At 35.6% G+C, this 16727-nt stretch overlaps 1 protein-coding gene across 9 annotated transcripts in view; it reads left to right on the top strand.

The window, feature by feature from the left end:
- Atg9 (autophagy-related protein 9) overlaps positions 1-406 on the top strand; it is a 230902-nt gene extending 230496 nt beyond the window's left edge. For 6 of the 9 annotated variants that reach the window (XR_004228413.2, XM_031933767.2, XM_031933758.2 and 3 more), the window contains one exon: positions 151-400. Coding sequence is in view for 8 of the 9 variants with exons in the window: in XM_031933767.2 (XP_031789627.1) it covers positions 151-300 (150 nt within the window). In the remaining variant the exon portion in view is untranslated. 9 annotated transcript variants of the gene reach the window in all.
- The last annotated feature ends 16321 nt before the right edge of the window (positions 407-16727 follow it).

Below are 16727 nucleotides of genomic sequence, written 5' to 3' on the forward strand. Positions count from 1 at the left end.
TCATGTTATTATGAAGTTATGGTATTTTATCTAGATTGATAGAATGTTTTTAAGTTTTTTTTATGTTAGTATAATAACGGAAAACCAATTGGGAGGAAGTGCCAATGAATTGGCAGCAATTTTTTAATTTGAAGTATTTTTAATTTTTAGATTCGGAGACAAAGTCAAAAGGAGACAGTAAATAAAACTATATGGCAGCGAGATGCATTTCAAGATCTCGCTACATTACCTGAAGCAGGGCAAGAACGTGCTCCATTGCTCGCACATCCAGATTCTTCACTGAGGAATAAAACTAGCTAGCTCCCAACGGATTTCATATCATCATCAGTCTTTGATTAACTTTCTTCAAATATGTTGAAATGGTGTTAAACTTATTTGTAAATAAAAAATATTTAAAATAGAAAAATTGTAGACGCGTTTTATTTTTAGATTTTATGACAGCTGCAAGTACAAATGACGCATGTTTCTGCACGTCACAACACCTCTTTAAATATGTTTTTTGAGTGCAATTATCTTATATTATTTATTATAATACAATATATTACATTTTATCATATTATTATACATTATATTATACGTCTACTATTCTTCGTTAAATCGTAGAACTTTTTAGTGTTCTATTACTCTAAGTCATAATTAAGATAATAGACCAAAAACAGCAGTAAAAAATTATGACAAATCTTTAAATTAATAGTTCTTGTAAATAATCTGTGAAACTCAATTTTCTATCACTGTTAAAGGTTTTGATGTGTGCTACACTTTTATTAATTTTAAACCGTTTATCGAAAGTATAACATAATCCACGACTAAAAAAAATTAAAAAGTGAATGGTTTGAATACATTATTTTTTATATTTACTGTGTGATAATGCATAGCCATCAGACCCTAGTTCTTTAAGCAATGTTCACTAACCAAAATACTTAAATATTCTTTAACAATTCATAATTATACTTGTACAAATAATGCATACTTTTTTCTTTACACATACGATCAAAAATATTGATAAATGGTAATTTTTAGCATAGCGATCGGAAATTATGCACTGATTGAATACTGGAACAACTACATTACAAGTTTGTAACACAAAATGTTCAAATAAGAAACTTTTTTGTATGCACCGCATGTCTAAAAGTTAACAGCCACTGGTACTACGATACACAAAGATAATTAATTCTTTATAAAATATATTATTTGAATCTAGATAATTGTACGTACAAATTTTCCAGATTTGCCTATTCGAAGAGTGACATCTGACTAATCATTCAAGCGGTTCTCACAAAATCACCCATATGTGCACGAAATGAGAATGAGAAAGTAAATATTTATCAAATGTGGGGTTGACTCTTACTTTTGAATTTTCTGCTTAATTTATCAAATTATTTTGTCCCCAATTTAGCGCTTGAATAACAGCTACTACAACGGTCATCTATACCCACGTGTTATATATAAAGAGTGACCCAATTTAATTGGGCGCTGCTAATAACTCGTAAGCGACGGCACCAATCGAAAAGCCGCTGCCAACTTCATTAATAGTAAGCTTTCTCCAAGAGATGTGATAATTAAAAGAATCGTTAAATAAAATTTGTAAAATGCGTAAAAACAACTACGCATAATAATATATTTTGTTAAAAATACGAAAAAGTTGATTCAACATGAGTGTGAGGTTTGTAACCCGAGTGAAACAAGGGTGACAATCACACGAGTGTGGAATCCATTTTCAAACGTGTATTGAACATTTTTTTTGTCGATACTAGGGGCATAAAATCAACTTTTACGCCCACTGTATCGAAAAATAATACATTGTGCAACTGGAGGACGGGAGAGGAAATTGGCAAAATCCGAGTTTGAAAATTTTTAAAATCTTTCTTAAAACCTTTCTTGAAACATCATATTTTTACAATTTTGACTCCAAACAGCTAATGAAAACTTCTATTTTGTTAACAAATAACATCAAAGTATATATTATAACGGGGTTTTTGGGAACTAAATTGCACAAAAGTAAAGTGACGAGGGTGATTTGACCCAACATTCCCGAGATCTCAAGGCGCGAGCTGAGCCAACAACACACTCATGTACACTTGGCGGTTGGTTTTTTTTGCGGAACGTTTATGAAATGACGCAACCTGATTGATTAGTTTTTGTGAATCGAGAGCTCTGATTGGAGCAATTCGAAAAATTACGGATAATTTACAGTTCCTGCATAACTAACAATAATTAACGAAATCAATTGTTTTTTAATTTTTAATGTTTGGAAGAAATTAAAAATAAATTTGATCATTTCTTTGTGAGAATATACTTAACGATCCTGTACAGTTTCAGCGAAAAATACAAATGCGTTCGAGTTATCGTGGTAAGCATTTTTGGCCAAATATTAGATTTTTAATGTTTACGAAGGAATTAGAAAATAAACACTTTACTTTAATCAAATGGCTTCAAAATTCAATTAGTTCTTCGTTGTGTTAGGGTCGAACCTGTAAAGTTTCAGCAAAAAGACAAATGCGTTTGGGAGTTATAATAAAGAAATTGTTTTCTTCAATTTTCAATGTTAAAACGTTTCTTTTTTTTAAACGCGTGTAAAGACAGTGCTTGATACAAGGACGGACTGCGCGAAATCTACAAATAATTATTTATTTATTCGGAAACTAGCATAAGCTCGAGAGCTTTTATTGTTACTAGACGGACAGGTTTGTTTCTTGCGGACCCTATCGATGTGTCCGCAGTTACGAATTGGGAATCACGGACTCCTTTCCGCAAAAAGAGAATTTTGACGGTGTATTGTCACGCTGTAGAATCGCGAACAATAAGATGTCCGCGACTATGTTGATTGCTCTTAGCTTGTGGTAGCTTATGGTGAAGATAGCAAGTTCACTTTCTTCTTTTATTATCTTCTCAATTGTTGTAGGTTGTTTTAAGGATGTTCTTAATTATAAATAATAATTATGGAAACTGAATAAAATCTTATCGTGTTGTTTTATTGGTAACGACTCAGAACTCAGCAAACGTTCAGTTTCTTACAAGATGTTTTTGATAGTTTTGTTTGTTATAGTGATTAGATGGCTTATTTGTGAATACGCTGGATTTCTTGTATAAATTAACTTAACTTACAATATATATATATATATATATATATATATATATATATATATATATATATATATCATACAGTAATCAGCCACGAGTAATCGTGTAGAATTAAGACTAATCAGCATCGGCCATGCCACGAAGGAGTTTCAACATCCAGGTCACGACAGAGAAAGAATATATATATATCTTCCTATATTATATAGTCATTTTGGCAAGACTCCCCCCCACCACCCCCCACTACCCCCCACCACCCCCCCACCTTGGCCCCCCCACCAAAACACGTAAAATTCTTTCATTTTTCTGTTATTTTCGAAAATCTCAAAAACCCCCCCACCACCCCCCACCGCCCCCCATCCCCCCCCCCGCCTGGCCCCCCCACCACCCCCCACCGCCCCCCATCGCCCCCCCACCAAATAACATGACTGCTCTCTGCGTTATCGGGCTTGAGACCGTCATACTTTCACAACGCTATTGCGTAGTAAAATAAGGCCGCATTAACAGTCCAATTAAATACAAATTTATAACATATTATGATTAAATAGATTTAAATTGGATAATATTAAATAGAATTAAGGTTTAGGTTAAGGTAAGAAGTATCAGTTCCAAGAGAACCAGATATTGAAGATCTCTAATTTTATTTAAGTTATAAGATTAAAGTTAATTATTAATAACGTGTAAATAAGTTAGGGAATAATTGAGTTCAAAGAACTCAAAGAACCATCAGAAAGTATAATCATTATAGATGATTCACTGATTGAATAAACAACAAAATGGACAAGATAAGCGAGATCAAAGACCTCGATGAATTTTCAGGTAATATGAGTAGTCAGACAGAACTAGAGAGACAGAATAAAGAGACAGTTTTCCAAATAATTTAATTTTCAGGATCACCTCACGTCTCCCAATGGCGCGCAACTCGAAAAGTCTATCATTTTATAGATGCCTTTTGCGGCACAAAGATTTAAACATTAAGAACATTAAAAAAAATTAAAATTAATTTAAAAAAAAATATATATATAAATTCAAATGATGAATTTCAAGCGTCAGAAAACTTCAAAAACTAGCTAAAACTATTTTAAATGCCATTAATAGTAGAAGTTCAATGTTAAACAATACTTTTACTTCCAGTAACAGGTTTTCTTATACAATAAGATCGATCATTTTCAACCATCCAGAACATAATTATCAGTTCATGAAAATAAAATTTTGAAGATAAAATCACACAGAAACTACAATAGGGGGTTGGCGAGCGAAGCGAGCAGGGGGGCGGAGCCCCACTAGTATATATATATATATATATATATATATATATATATATATATATATATATATATATATATATATATATTCTTTCTCTGTCGTGACCTGGATGTTGAAACTCCTTCGTGGCATGGCCGATGCTGATTAGTCTTAATTCTACACGATTACTCGTGGCTGATTACTGTATGATTAATCTAAGTTGCTTTATGGTTCTCCACTAACGCCGGTCTGCTATTGACGGGCCCTTCGCCTATTGCAGGATGCAGACTTTCAGGGAGTTTTACTATACTATATCTTACACACAGAGTTTAAGTGTTTTTTACGCATTCAATCGATGCTTACAGAGATATAGTACTCGTACTCGCTAACAGATACAGCTACACTACAACAGGTTACTTATACAAAAGTGAGTGAGTCCACGAATTAAAAGTGTCTGCAAAAACTAGTGTTTGTATAGGATGATTAAGTGTCCGCGAGCGGTGATTTCTGTCCTTGTCCGCGAAAGAATAAATAAAGCGTCCGCCACAATTTCTCATGTCCATGATCTGTTTCTGTCTCCTGGTTATGCTGTCTGGCCATTGATGTCCGCAAATATCTATTAGTCAGCGTATGGTGATCAAGCAGAGTTCACTAGATGTATTGTCGAACCCATGCTTGTTGCTTCTCTGCGTTGTTTCTCGATAGGCCATCAGGTTATCTGTGGTCTTGCTTTCGGTAGATTGGTCATTCTCTTGAGTTTCTTGAAGTCTTTTCATTCGTCTTTTTTCTTTTGAAGGAATACTCTCCTGATAATCATACTGTTTTGGTACTGTATACACATTTTCGAACCGTGAGGCTGTATAATAATTTTTCATTTCTTCTTGAATTTCCGTTGGCGGGTTGTTATATTCACCATATAATGGCCTAATACCAGTACTATTCGTATAATAAAAATAATTAGCTAATTTAGCTACGTCGTCTAAAGTTTCTGGAGATGATTTATATACGTTTTGATACAAGTAGGTTGGGAGTTCCCGGACAAAAACCATTCTAGCAAGAATATCTAACTGGTCTCTAAATAGGCTTGAGAGTTGTGGCTGTGATTTCTCTAACTGGTTCTCAGCTTTTCGTAAAATATTCCGTAATATAAAATAAAAATCATATAAATGTTCATCTTGATCTCGACTTGAATCATCTAGCTTAATTGCAAAGTGTCCAAATAAGTTGTGATAAAGAAATGCATTTTCAAGGAAACTTTTTAGACTGTGAATGTTTTTAAATTCTAAATATCTAAAGGGCATAATAAATTTTTGTATTGTTACAGTATAATATATTTTAAAAATTAGATGTTGGCCGCAATGAGAAAGATAGACTCGCATGGCCAATTTCATAGACAAACCGATCTGGTGAAATGACTGTGCTATTAATTCTGCTTAATTAGTTCCCTATTGGAAAAAAAGTAATAAATTGTAATAGATTGTAATAAAACGTAAAAAAACGTAAGAAAATGAAAGAAACTGTACCTTTTTGTTGAATTTCGGACCTTTTTTCTCATACGTTTTTGTACACTTTCTTACATTTTCAGATTTATTAACTTTTTTTTTACATTTCATTACATTTTATTACATTCTATTACATATGTTATTTTACCGCCTAATATAGTCAATATATTTTTTTTAATTATTAATTCTAATAGAATGTGACAATGTATAAGAAATTGTAAGAAAAAGTAAAAGGATGTAAGCAGAAGTAAGAAAATAAAAAGTCGCCATTTTCTTATATAATATTACGCTTTATTCTGATGATTTGATCTTCTATACGCTTCTAAACTTCTATTCCTTTTCCATTTCCATTAAAATATTGTTTTAATATACATTATAATCTGCCTGCTAATGTATAAGACGGTTTTTGATACATAATTTAATATATAAGTTTTGGATGGTTCATTGTCCAAAAGTTTGCGGACCCATCTGTTTTTTTATTATAGAATAGAAATGCTGCCGTCAATTTTTTTCCACAGAATATATCAGTATAACATGAATACATAGGGTGGGACTTTAATGACGTGCAACGACACCCCTATAAGAGGAAGCAAATGTTTTGAGAAAAATTGGTTTTTACATTTTAGCTCTTTACTTTAGAACTGCTTGACAAAATCATTTGAAATTTTAGCAACAGAAGGCTTTTTAAAGTAAATCACCAAATAAAATTTTTAAGCATTTAACTACATTGTTTTAGAGATATAAGGAATCAAAAAATTCTCAAAAAAAATTGAAACCTTGATATCTTAAGAACCATAGGGGTTTTAAAGCTGCACAATCAACTTAGCCAAAATACATAAAATATCTACTTTTTTCCAAAATCTTAAGTGCAATAAGGCCTTTTTACGTCCGTAATCCAGGCACAAAAAACTAATTTTTTAGTTTTCGTTTTATTATTGAAAAAATAAGTGGTCAAATCACTTGAAATTTTAATGGGATATAGTTTGACCCGTGAACCATCAAAATAATTTTTTGTGAGGTTATAATGTTTAGTTTCAGAGATATGAATTTAAAAAAAAATAACCTTTTTCATCTGCCGAACAAAGTGGTCGATCCCGAGCACCAAACGAGGAAAAGTAGGTAATTTTATTCTCCTTCAAATGCATTTTAGCTGAATTGTTTGTAACAATGGGATGATTGGAACAAACGCAAAATAGTGTTTTTCTAAAATCAAAAAATGGCCATAAAAAATATAGTTGAGAAAATAAAAAATAACTGTTTTTCCCGAATTCAGAATTCAAAAATATATATGCATGTCAAATTTCATTGATATTGACGAAGTAGTTCCAAAAATATTACGGTATACACACATCCATACGTACATTTTCTAAAAACACTTGATTTGAACTTCTAACACACCAAAAAGTATTTTTTAGAAGTTTTGAAGAAATTCAAAATATTACTATTACAAAGCTTCCTCTAGGAGGAAGCAAAATTTTGTTATGTTACTTAGATCATTATTAAAGAAGTTAATAACATTTAAACAATTTAGAACTTTCAACATCATATATAGGTAGAACATAACAAATTAAAAACCAAAATAAAAATTTCCGTATCGTAAGTTTCTTTGAAATAGGCATGTAAACAAATGTTGCAACTTTCGTTTTTCAGTGTAATCCGATACCCTTAAATACGGTAAAGTTTCAGAATTCAAAAATTTTCAATAGTTCACGAGTTTGAGTAAATTGTTGACAAATTGTTCGTTAAGCATGATCACTTGGTATATATTGCGTAGCAATATCAATTACATCGATTGATATGAATAACAGAAGTACATGTTAAAAATCAATCATCAAAGTCAATAATCCAGTAAGTGCTGCCATCGTCTGAATTATATATCAAGTATAGAAAAGACCAAACTTAAATTAAAAAATTGCAACGCACACAAAAATGAAGTCAAGGAGAAGAGGCATCGACCGGTAGAATGACGACCTCAGCAATTCGCCGCTGCACGATTTAGCCAAGCCACGTATCCGTATCCAAAGCGAGATAGGGCGAGGAATGTTTATATGAGACTAAAATATTAAACCCACCCACCCGACGCACTGCGAGTATCAATACGTCATTGAACGGACATTGTAGGGAGGGGTGCAAAGCGAGGATAAAATCTAAAACCAAAATGCACAAAACTAACTTCCCTACTCTACCCGAGATTAACAATTTATTTAAAAAAACTCTTTAGCACATCGGAGGAAGGTGACGGGAAGCGTGAAATAAATCTAAAACTGAAGTGCTTAAATCTAACTACCCCACGCTCTCCGAGCTCAATAAATTATTAAAACTACACCTTGGCTACACTTCCCCTTCGATAATCTATGAAGCTCGAATAGCGTGAAATAGTTAAGTTAAAGCACTTTTGTTTTACATTTTATCCTAGCTTTGCTCACCTCCAGTCGATGTGCCGAGGTGTTCATAGTACATTACAATACTAGTGGCATAAATCGTACGTTACTGCACGGCGTATATAAGCATGGTGAAATAAGAGACTACTTGCGCCACTGATAGGCGTGACATAGGTGCGGACCTATGCCACGCAGTGCCATAAAATAATTCGTTGAGCTCGAAGAGCGTTCGGTAGTTGGGTTTAAGCATTTTAGTTTTAGAATTATTCCTCGCCCTGGCTCGCCTCCCTTCGATGTGCCAACGTATTAATACTCACAGTGCGTGGGGTAGGTGGGCTTAAGTATTTTATTTTTAGATTTTATCCTCGCCCTGGCTCGCCTCCCTTCGATGTGCCGACGTATAGAGTCTCGCAGAACGTAGGGTAGGTAGGTTAAGTATTTTAGTTTTAGATTTAATTGGTGGCCTTTGCTCGCTTCCCTTCGCAATAATATGTCCACCATAGCTTGTCTGACAGGGGAACTCGATATTTTTTATGTGTATCTACGGCGCTACTGAGTCCTTTTTCAACAATAGTATTGAAATAATTTTCATCTAGCTATTTTTTAAAACTTTTTCATCCCCGCAACCATATTTCGACCCTTGAAGTGAGGGATAATCGCATCACGGTTGTAGAGATCGAAAGGACTCGAAAACCACCTGCGAATATTTCTTCACCATTTTTTAAAATTATTTGAAAGCCTCGTTTTATAATTTTCACCCTCAAAATAAGGGATGATGACCAAGTGGATGTAGCTGTAGCTCCCTGCAATTCTGTCTAGCTGCATTCTGAGACTTTGTCTGGACTAGCTGCTTCTCATTATCAACCGTCGATATACTCAGTCTACGTTTACATCGTATACCGAGTATATCGATGTAGGTGCGACTGTGTTCGCTTCATAGAACAGCTGCAGTGTATATAGTAGGCAGCGTGAGGAAAGTGCGTCAGAATTTGTCGGGAAAAGAAAAACTGAATAATCCTTCAAACGGATTGTGTATTGTCACTAATATTGATACTAAAACTATTAACAATTCTTGAATTCTGAATATTCGTAGATTGCCGTTTCTGAAAAAATGTGTTGATTCGAAATAAATTAGCTTAGAGACGATTACTCTAGCTCGGAGACAATTCATACCGTCGGCTACCGTAGCCTTATCAGTTCTGACCGGAAAACTCTCGCGAGGTCCGAGCAAAGGTGATCACGTGAGCGTCTTCGCACACTAAGATGGGCGAGAGAGCGAATTCGCGTATGATACTTTCTGCTATGAGCGCGATCGAGCATGTGGCGTGAACAATCATATACGTCGTATCATATACAATCGTACACATTGTATAATTATGACAACTAAAAGTTTTGAAATAGAAGTAGTAGAAATGGCAAAAAAGCTCGATAAAGCCATTGAACAACTTGAAAAAGCACAACTTGCAGTTACAACCGCACAAGAGAATTACTGGCAAACAGTAAAGTACATCGTTATTACAGAGTTGCATGAAAAAAGTAAAAGGTCAAAAGAGTGCATTTTACAGCTTACGTGTCTAGAAGGAGAGCCTACGGAAAAGAGATCCAAAGTTGAGGATCAGTTTGTCCTGGTAAATAAGCAGCACCATGTTCCTTGTATCAGCGAATGTTTTTATATGCTGGATAACCTGGCTTTGGAAAAGACCAGCGAGTAGTGACATAGAGTTCAAACAACCGATCAAGAAAATTTTTGGGAAAAATTTAGTAATAAAAACGACAAACGAGAAGAAAAATATCAAAAAGAAGAAATCAGATAAAAATATAGAAACAGAAGAAGAAAAAGCGAAAATAAGAGAAAAGGACAGAATCAGAAAAAGAGAACAACGCAAGAAACAGAAAGAAGAGTCCCAAAAGATTGGAAGAGTAAAAGTATCTTTGAAAAGATTGGAAATAACAAAGCCCCCACATCCATTAATACCTCAGCTACCGCTATTTACAAGCTGAACTAATTGCAGGGAGTACTGTTGGCATAAGGGAATAGAGCACCATAAAATGAGTTGGCTACTATGCGTAGTCTGCCATATTAATTGGGCAAATGGCGAGTGCGTACAGAGGATTCCCTAAGAGTGCAGAATATGCAAGCTACAACGAAGAACGTAAAGGCCATCAAGAGTCAACTACAACTGCGAAGGGATCTAGCCGAATCTGAACGCCATCCATTCACTGATAATACAAGTTCAAAAATATCAACAGCAAAATATTAAATTTAGATTTTTATATGCAACATCCTATTATATTATAATAATTATAGTCTTAATTTTATTCAAGTTAAGTCTTTAGTCAACGGATTGTAATGAGCGAAATATTTTAAGATAATGTACATAGCACATTTTTTTGCGCCGGCTACATTGCCGAGGGCGGTAATATGGGGGCGAGGGAGGGAGGTGTAATGTGCCATGTTCAAATTACATAAATATATATGTATATATGTGTGCATATGTTATGAATGAGTATGTATGTACGAGTACATGAGAATATATATGTATGTATTCATGTACGACTACAAATGACGTATGCGTGACTGCAACCATGCACTCGCACAGACAATGTATTCACAACCGATATAGATAAAGCAACTAGATTGCAAAACATGCTGAGCGCCAAAACTCGGAGCGAGTGCTCTGACCTCTGTGTCAGCACTCCTTGCGCGCGAACCACGACTGCAAAGCGTACGCGTCAATCCTTAGTGTGGTGAATGCTAATTGGACTACCGCGATCTTCTTTATTTAAATTTCATTACTGCTTGCATCGGCAACGAGGCTTTAAAAACCCCGGAGCCGATCCACGCAGTGCCTTTTTGCGTAGTGACATATCCCTTGCGGTAGCGACTGATTCTAAGGTGAAGCGGCGGCGTTTGCTAGTATTAGTGTTTGGAGTAATCCGTCCAACACCTTCGGAGCGTGCTAAATCCGTCCCTTAGCATAGCACACACCAGAGAACCCTTTGAACTCAGATCCGTGCCACAGAGATAAGTACAAGCTAAGTACCGTCGAGTGGAATCTCCTGCGTTAGCAAGAGCAGTTGAACAACATAAATATATTGCCACGTGAACGCGTGTAGACTAATACGATTAGCATCTGCCACGAACGGGTGTTTAGAACGATCTCAAGTGCACAGGTTGATAATAATTGTAAGTTGCCAGGATTAATTATAAATACAACTAAAAAATTAGACGAAACATTCTTAGAAACAACTGTAAAACGTAGAAATTGCGAACAAAATAATACAACATCTAAATTCAGTGAAACTCGGTATTCTGAACGTATGTCCCTACTGAAAAAAATCAGATGACAATCAACTGATAATCAGCTGATAATTATGCCAAAACATCAGCTGATTATCGGGTGATTTTAGCTCAATATTTTTATTAAAGCTGATAGTTGTAAATATGCGTTTATATGAGATAAAATGTTAATGATAATCAGGTGATAATCATTCAAAATTTGTAATCTTTAATATATTTATTATAAGTTGTTTAAAATAAGTAAAATTTATAAATTTTACATAATGAGGGCCAGTATTGGCGTTACCATCATGATGCTAACACGAAAACTCTGGCTATGAGCTCGAAAATTTTTATTTTTTAACACTTTGAAAAACAAAAATCTTGGAGCTCACAGCCAGAGTTTTCGTGTTATCATCCTGATGGTACAAGTATTTAATGGAAGCAAGTGTGAAATAGTATATTGTGTACCAAGGGCGTAAAGTGGGCTTTTTTAGGCCGAGTGTGGAGTTTGCAGTACGAGTCAAGGCGATTTTCCCGAGCCAAAGGCGAGGACAATTACGAGCCGCAGACGAGTATTTTAAACACATGAGGTTTTTTTATTCAAAAATTTTCTTAGTTTGAATTTTTCAAAAAAGCCATCAATTGACTAAGAATGGTTTAAAACGCGTGAAGAACAAAAAAATGGTTAGATGAGATTTTGGCGTTCACGATAGATTTTTTAATAGGGGTAATTTGTTCAATTAATAAATATCAACCAACAAAATCTCCAAAAAACACCAATTCCATTAAATCTTATTAAATACTTCAGGTAGTTAATTTATTTGTATAATTTTGTTCATAGAATGAAATTTCCTTAAATAAGACTCAACACTGTAGAATTTGGCCTTATTGGATTCTATTAATTGAGAAGATCCGCAATTTTCATGTAAAAAGTCTCCCCAACCTATAAGATTCTATAAATACGCCAAAACCATTGAATCAAACTGGATATTTTCAGAGAGTGAATGTATTTGGTTAGTTGTTCAATTTTGTATTCAATTTCATAAGGCTGACTAATGTAGATTTTGACCTCATTGGATCCCATTACTTAATAAAGGCTAACAGTCGCGAACACTTGCCAAACCTGCGAAATCCCATAAAAATTCCAATTTCATTTAATCTCATTAAATATTACAGATAGAAAATTTATTTGTATAATTTTCATAGAATTTTATTAAATAAGACTCAACAATGAAGAATTTGTCCTTATTCGATCCTATTAATTAATAAAATCCGCGATTTTCATGTAAGAAGTTACTCGACCTATAAGATTCTATAAATACGCCAATATCCCATTGAATTCAATTGAATATTTTCACACGATTAGTTGCGCGATTATTCACATGATTAAATGCGAAGATAATCGCGCAATTAATCGCGTTAATTTATCGAACTTGTTTCGACGCGATTAGTCACGCGATTAATCTCGTGACTAATCGCGCGATAATAAATTTTTTAATGCAATAAAATTGTTTGAAATGCCAAATTAGTAAGCGGGGTGGCCAATTTGGGTGTTACCATCCGGATGGATGGGTGGCCACTCATACTGGCCACCCCGTAACTAATTTTACATTTTTAACAAATTTATTTTATTTGAAAAATTGTTTTAGATGAATCGCGCGACTCGTCCCGCGGTTAATCGTGCGACTAATCATGCGATCACTCGCGTGATTAATCACACGATAAATCGCATGACAAATTACGCGATACATCCAGAACAGATTTTCAATTAAAATAAATTCGTTAAAAATGTGAACCTTCTGGACTAACAGCTATCCCTGAAGCGAAGGCAAATGACAAAATCATTCCAAAGAATTGGGAACAACAAGGCTCCAGGCCCTGGATGGCATATCCAATATTGCATTGAAACAAGCTGTACAGGCACGCCCCAATGTCTTTATGGCCCTGTACAATTCATGTCTCAAAGAAGAGACGTTTCCTAAAAACTGGAAGAAGCAACGCCTGGTGCTACTACCAGAAGGAGATAAGCCACCTGGAGAAGCTGCCTTATACAGACCACTCTGCATGCTGGACACCCGGAGCAAGATTTTAGAGCGCATAATCGACGTTAGAATGGTCTAAGTTATTAGAAAACTAAGTGGACTTGCGGAATATCAATACGGCTTAGTAGTCGACACCGCTAAAACTGCAATAGAAGGAAAAAGATGAAAAGGAGGATCCAAGAACTACTGTGCAATTATTACACTGGATGTTAAAAATGCGTTTAACTCAGCCAGCTGAGGCAAGATACACGAGGCACTACGGAAAAAGAGGTACCCGCATATATAAGAAGGATGATGTCTGACTACCTGAAAGACGGAACCCTTTTGTATGACACAGAAAGCGGCACGAAAACCTATCAAGTAACCGGAGGGGTCCTACAAGAGTCAGTGCTTTGCCCATTATTATGGAACGTCATATACGATGGAATACTTAGGCTAGAGCTAGCCGAAGGGGCAACTGTTGTACGGTTTGCAGATGACATTGTAGTAGTAGTAGCTGTAACAAAGCTAAAGGAAGAGGTGATGGAAATCGCTTACGAGGCAGTAGGTATAATCCACGACTGGCTAGAGCAGACTGGACTTGAGCTTGCTAGCCATAAAACAAAGGCTATTCTTATATCTAGCATGAAGAAAATGGAGACAATAACACTAACAGTGGATGGACACGAAATAGACACTCAGCCGACCATTAATTACCTGGGAATCACCATAGATACCAGACTAACGTTTAAGCAGAATCTCAAGAGGGTAAGCAATAAGGTAGCAAAAGTCGGTGCAGCACTATCGCGACTAATGCCATATGTAGGTTGACCAACGTAGGGTCAAAGATTACTCCTAGCCAGTGTAACTACATCAATTATGTTATACGGTGTCCTAATATGGGCGGACGCTATGTTGATGAAATCCTATGCACGAAAGTTGTCAACAGTTTATAGAAGAAGTGCATTGCGGGTCGCTTTTGCCTACCGAACAGTATCAGAAGATGCAGTGTGCGTTATTTCAAGTATGCCGCCTATTGACCTTCTAGCAACAGAATGAAAGAATATATACAAAGAAAGTCGGCGTAGTGACAAAACTCAAAAGGAAGTTTGGAAATCCGCAAAGTAGCAAACCCTAGCTGAGTGGCAAAGATGATAAGACTCCCGTGGAAAGGGGCGATGGACGCACCGTCTCATACCACGTATTTTTGGCTGGACCAATAGACGACACGGGGAAGTGAATTACTACCTTACGCAGTTTTTGAGCAGACATGGGTGCTTTCGAGCCTACCTACACCGCTTCAAGATAGAGTATAATCCAAATTGCCCAGTATGTTTAGAAGCAAACGAAGATGAAAAGCATGTCTTCTGTAACTGTTCGCGATACGAAATAGAACGAGAAGAACTCGAGCGTTACCTTCAGACTAGGGTGATCCCTGAGTCAAGGATGACAGCTATGCTAGCGTCGAAGGATAACTATTGCGCAGTAAACGACTACGTAAGGACCATTCTTAAAAAGGTTAGAAATGACGAAGAGAATAGAAGGGCAGGACAAGGCGAAACAGCTGAGTAAAACTGTTGCTAGACGAAGGCCACTAGGTAGTAGATACGAAACGCTCCTCGGACTGATGCAGAGGAACGTAGGTCACAGAGTTGAGCTCTCACGTCCTCGCCCGATCCAGAGGAACATAGAAGCTAGGGTTGAGTACCTCAAGTACTCCTCAGAACGATGCTGAGAAACGTAAGTAACTGAGTTGAGCCAAGACTCCCTCACCCGATGCAGAGGAACGTAGATGTCGGGGTTAAGTCTGTCCAGAGAATGGCCGGTTAATGCTGCTCGAAGTAGACGACTGGGCGATGCTGCAGGAAGCAGACGGCTGGACGATGCAGAATGAAGAAGACGGCAGGACGATGCAGAATAAAGAAGACGAGTTTGATCCTGAACCCCTAATCACCTTAGTGGATAGGGGATGTATGGAAATGTCAAACTTCAAAGAAAAACCCAAAAAAGGCTAGTTAACGGGCTCCACGAAAGTATTGTTTAACGATAGTACCTGTGGGGGCCCGGTGTCGGAAGGCTACTTGTGCAGAGCTTGCTCTGCCTACGCCACATAAAAAAAACGTACATCCGTACGGAAAATTTTCTAAAAACACTATTTTTTGACTAAAACTACATCAAAACACACTTCCTATATATTTTTTCACAAACTTCAAAAATTACTGTTACAAGGCTTCCTTACGAAGGAAGCTAAATGAAAAACGCTCGCTAAACGTTTTTTTTTGCCCGCCGGTCTGAAAAAAGTTACTTTACGCCCGCTTAATAGGTACGAAAAACACGAAAATCGTGCTTGTGTTACAAAAAATCTATTTATCATACCATTAATCACAACTAATTGTTATGATGAAAACACCTACTTGTTATTGATAGAAATATTTCCCCAAGTAAATATTGTAATTTTCCACATACCCCTTCTAAATATTCATTTTTAAATGTACTTTTCATCTCAATACATTATAACTAACCAATACCTTTCACTGTTTTTACCTATAAAGTCTTATTTGCTAAAAAATTAGACAAAAAAGATTTACCGGGATTCGTCACATTAATTTTTATTAAAATAAAAATACATTGGATTCTACAAGATTTTATCTCATTAAAATTTCTATTTTAAAGTTAGTTTAACTGTTTATAACTATTTCAAGTTTCAGAAATTTTATAATACATTAAAGCCTATTGAATAGCAATAGAATTAATTAACTTGTCCATTTAATTTATTGAATTAAATTAAATTTTAATACGAATGATTTGGTTTTAATTGACTTTTTTGCGCAGGGATGGTGTAGTTGTATGTAGGCTGACGTGACTCTGGTGCGCGCTTTGACCGGCCGTTCTAGGTAATAGATTTCTAGGTTGTAACGGTTCAACTTTCCCCAGGATGTTGGACAGTCGGTCGGTTCCAGGATCTGGATTGGGGAAAGGGGCAATAAAAGAGTCTGTTCTTATGTTTTTAATGTTAACAAAATATATTTCCTTAAGTAGATAATAGTAATTGGGAAACAGTTGTTAAATCCCGTCTGAAACAGAAATTAATTATGCGCTTGGTTAAGAATATTTCGCCTTTACAAATGGAATTGTTTAAACTAGCGCTGTTAACAATTTACGAAAATATCTACGCGACTTCGCTATAACAATGAGTCGGTGGTTACGGCTACGGTGT

The sequence above is a fragment of the Nasonia vitripennis genome (genome assembly GCF_009193385.2).
Source record: "Nasonia vitripennis strain AsymCx chromosome 1 unlocalized genomic scaffold, Nvit_psr_1.1 chr1_random0005, whole genome shotgun sequence".
NCBI classification, from domain to species: Eukaryota; Metazoa; Arthropoda; class Insecta; order Hymenoptera; family Pteromalidae; genus Nasonia; species Nasonia vitripennis.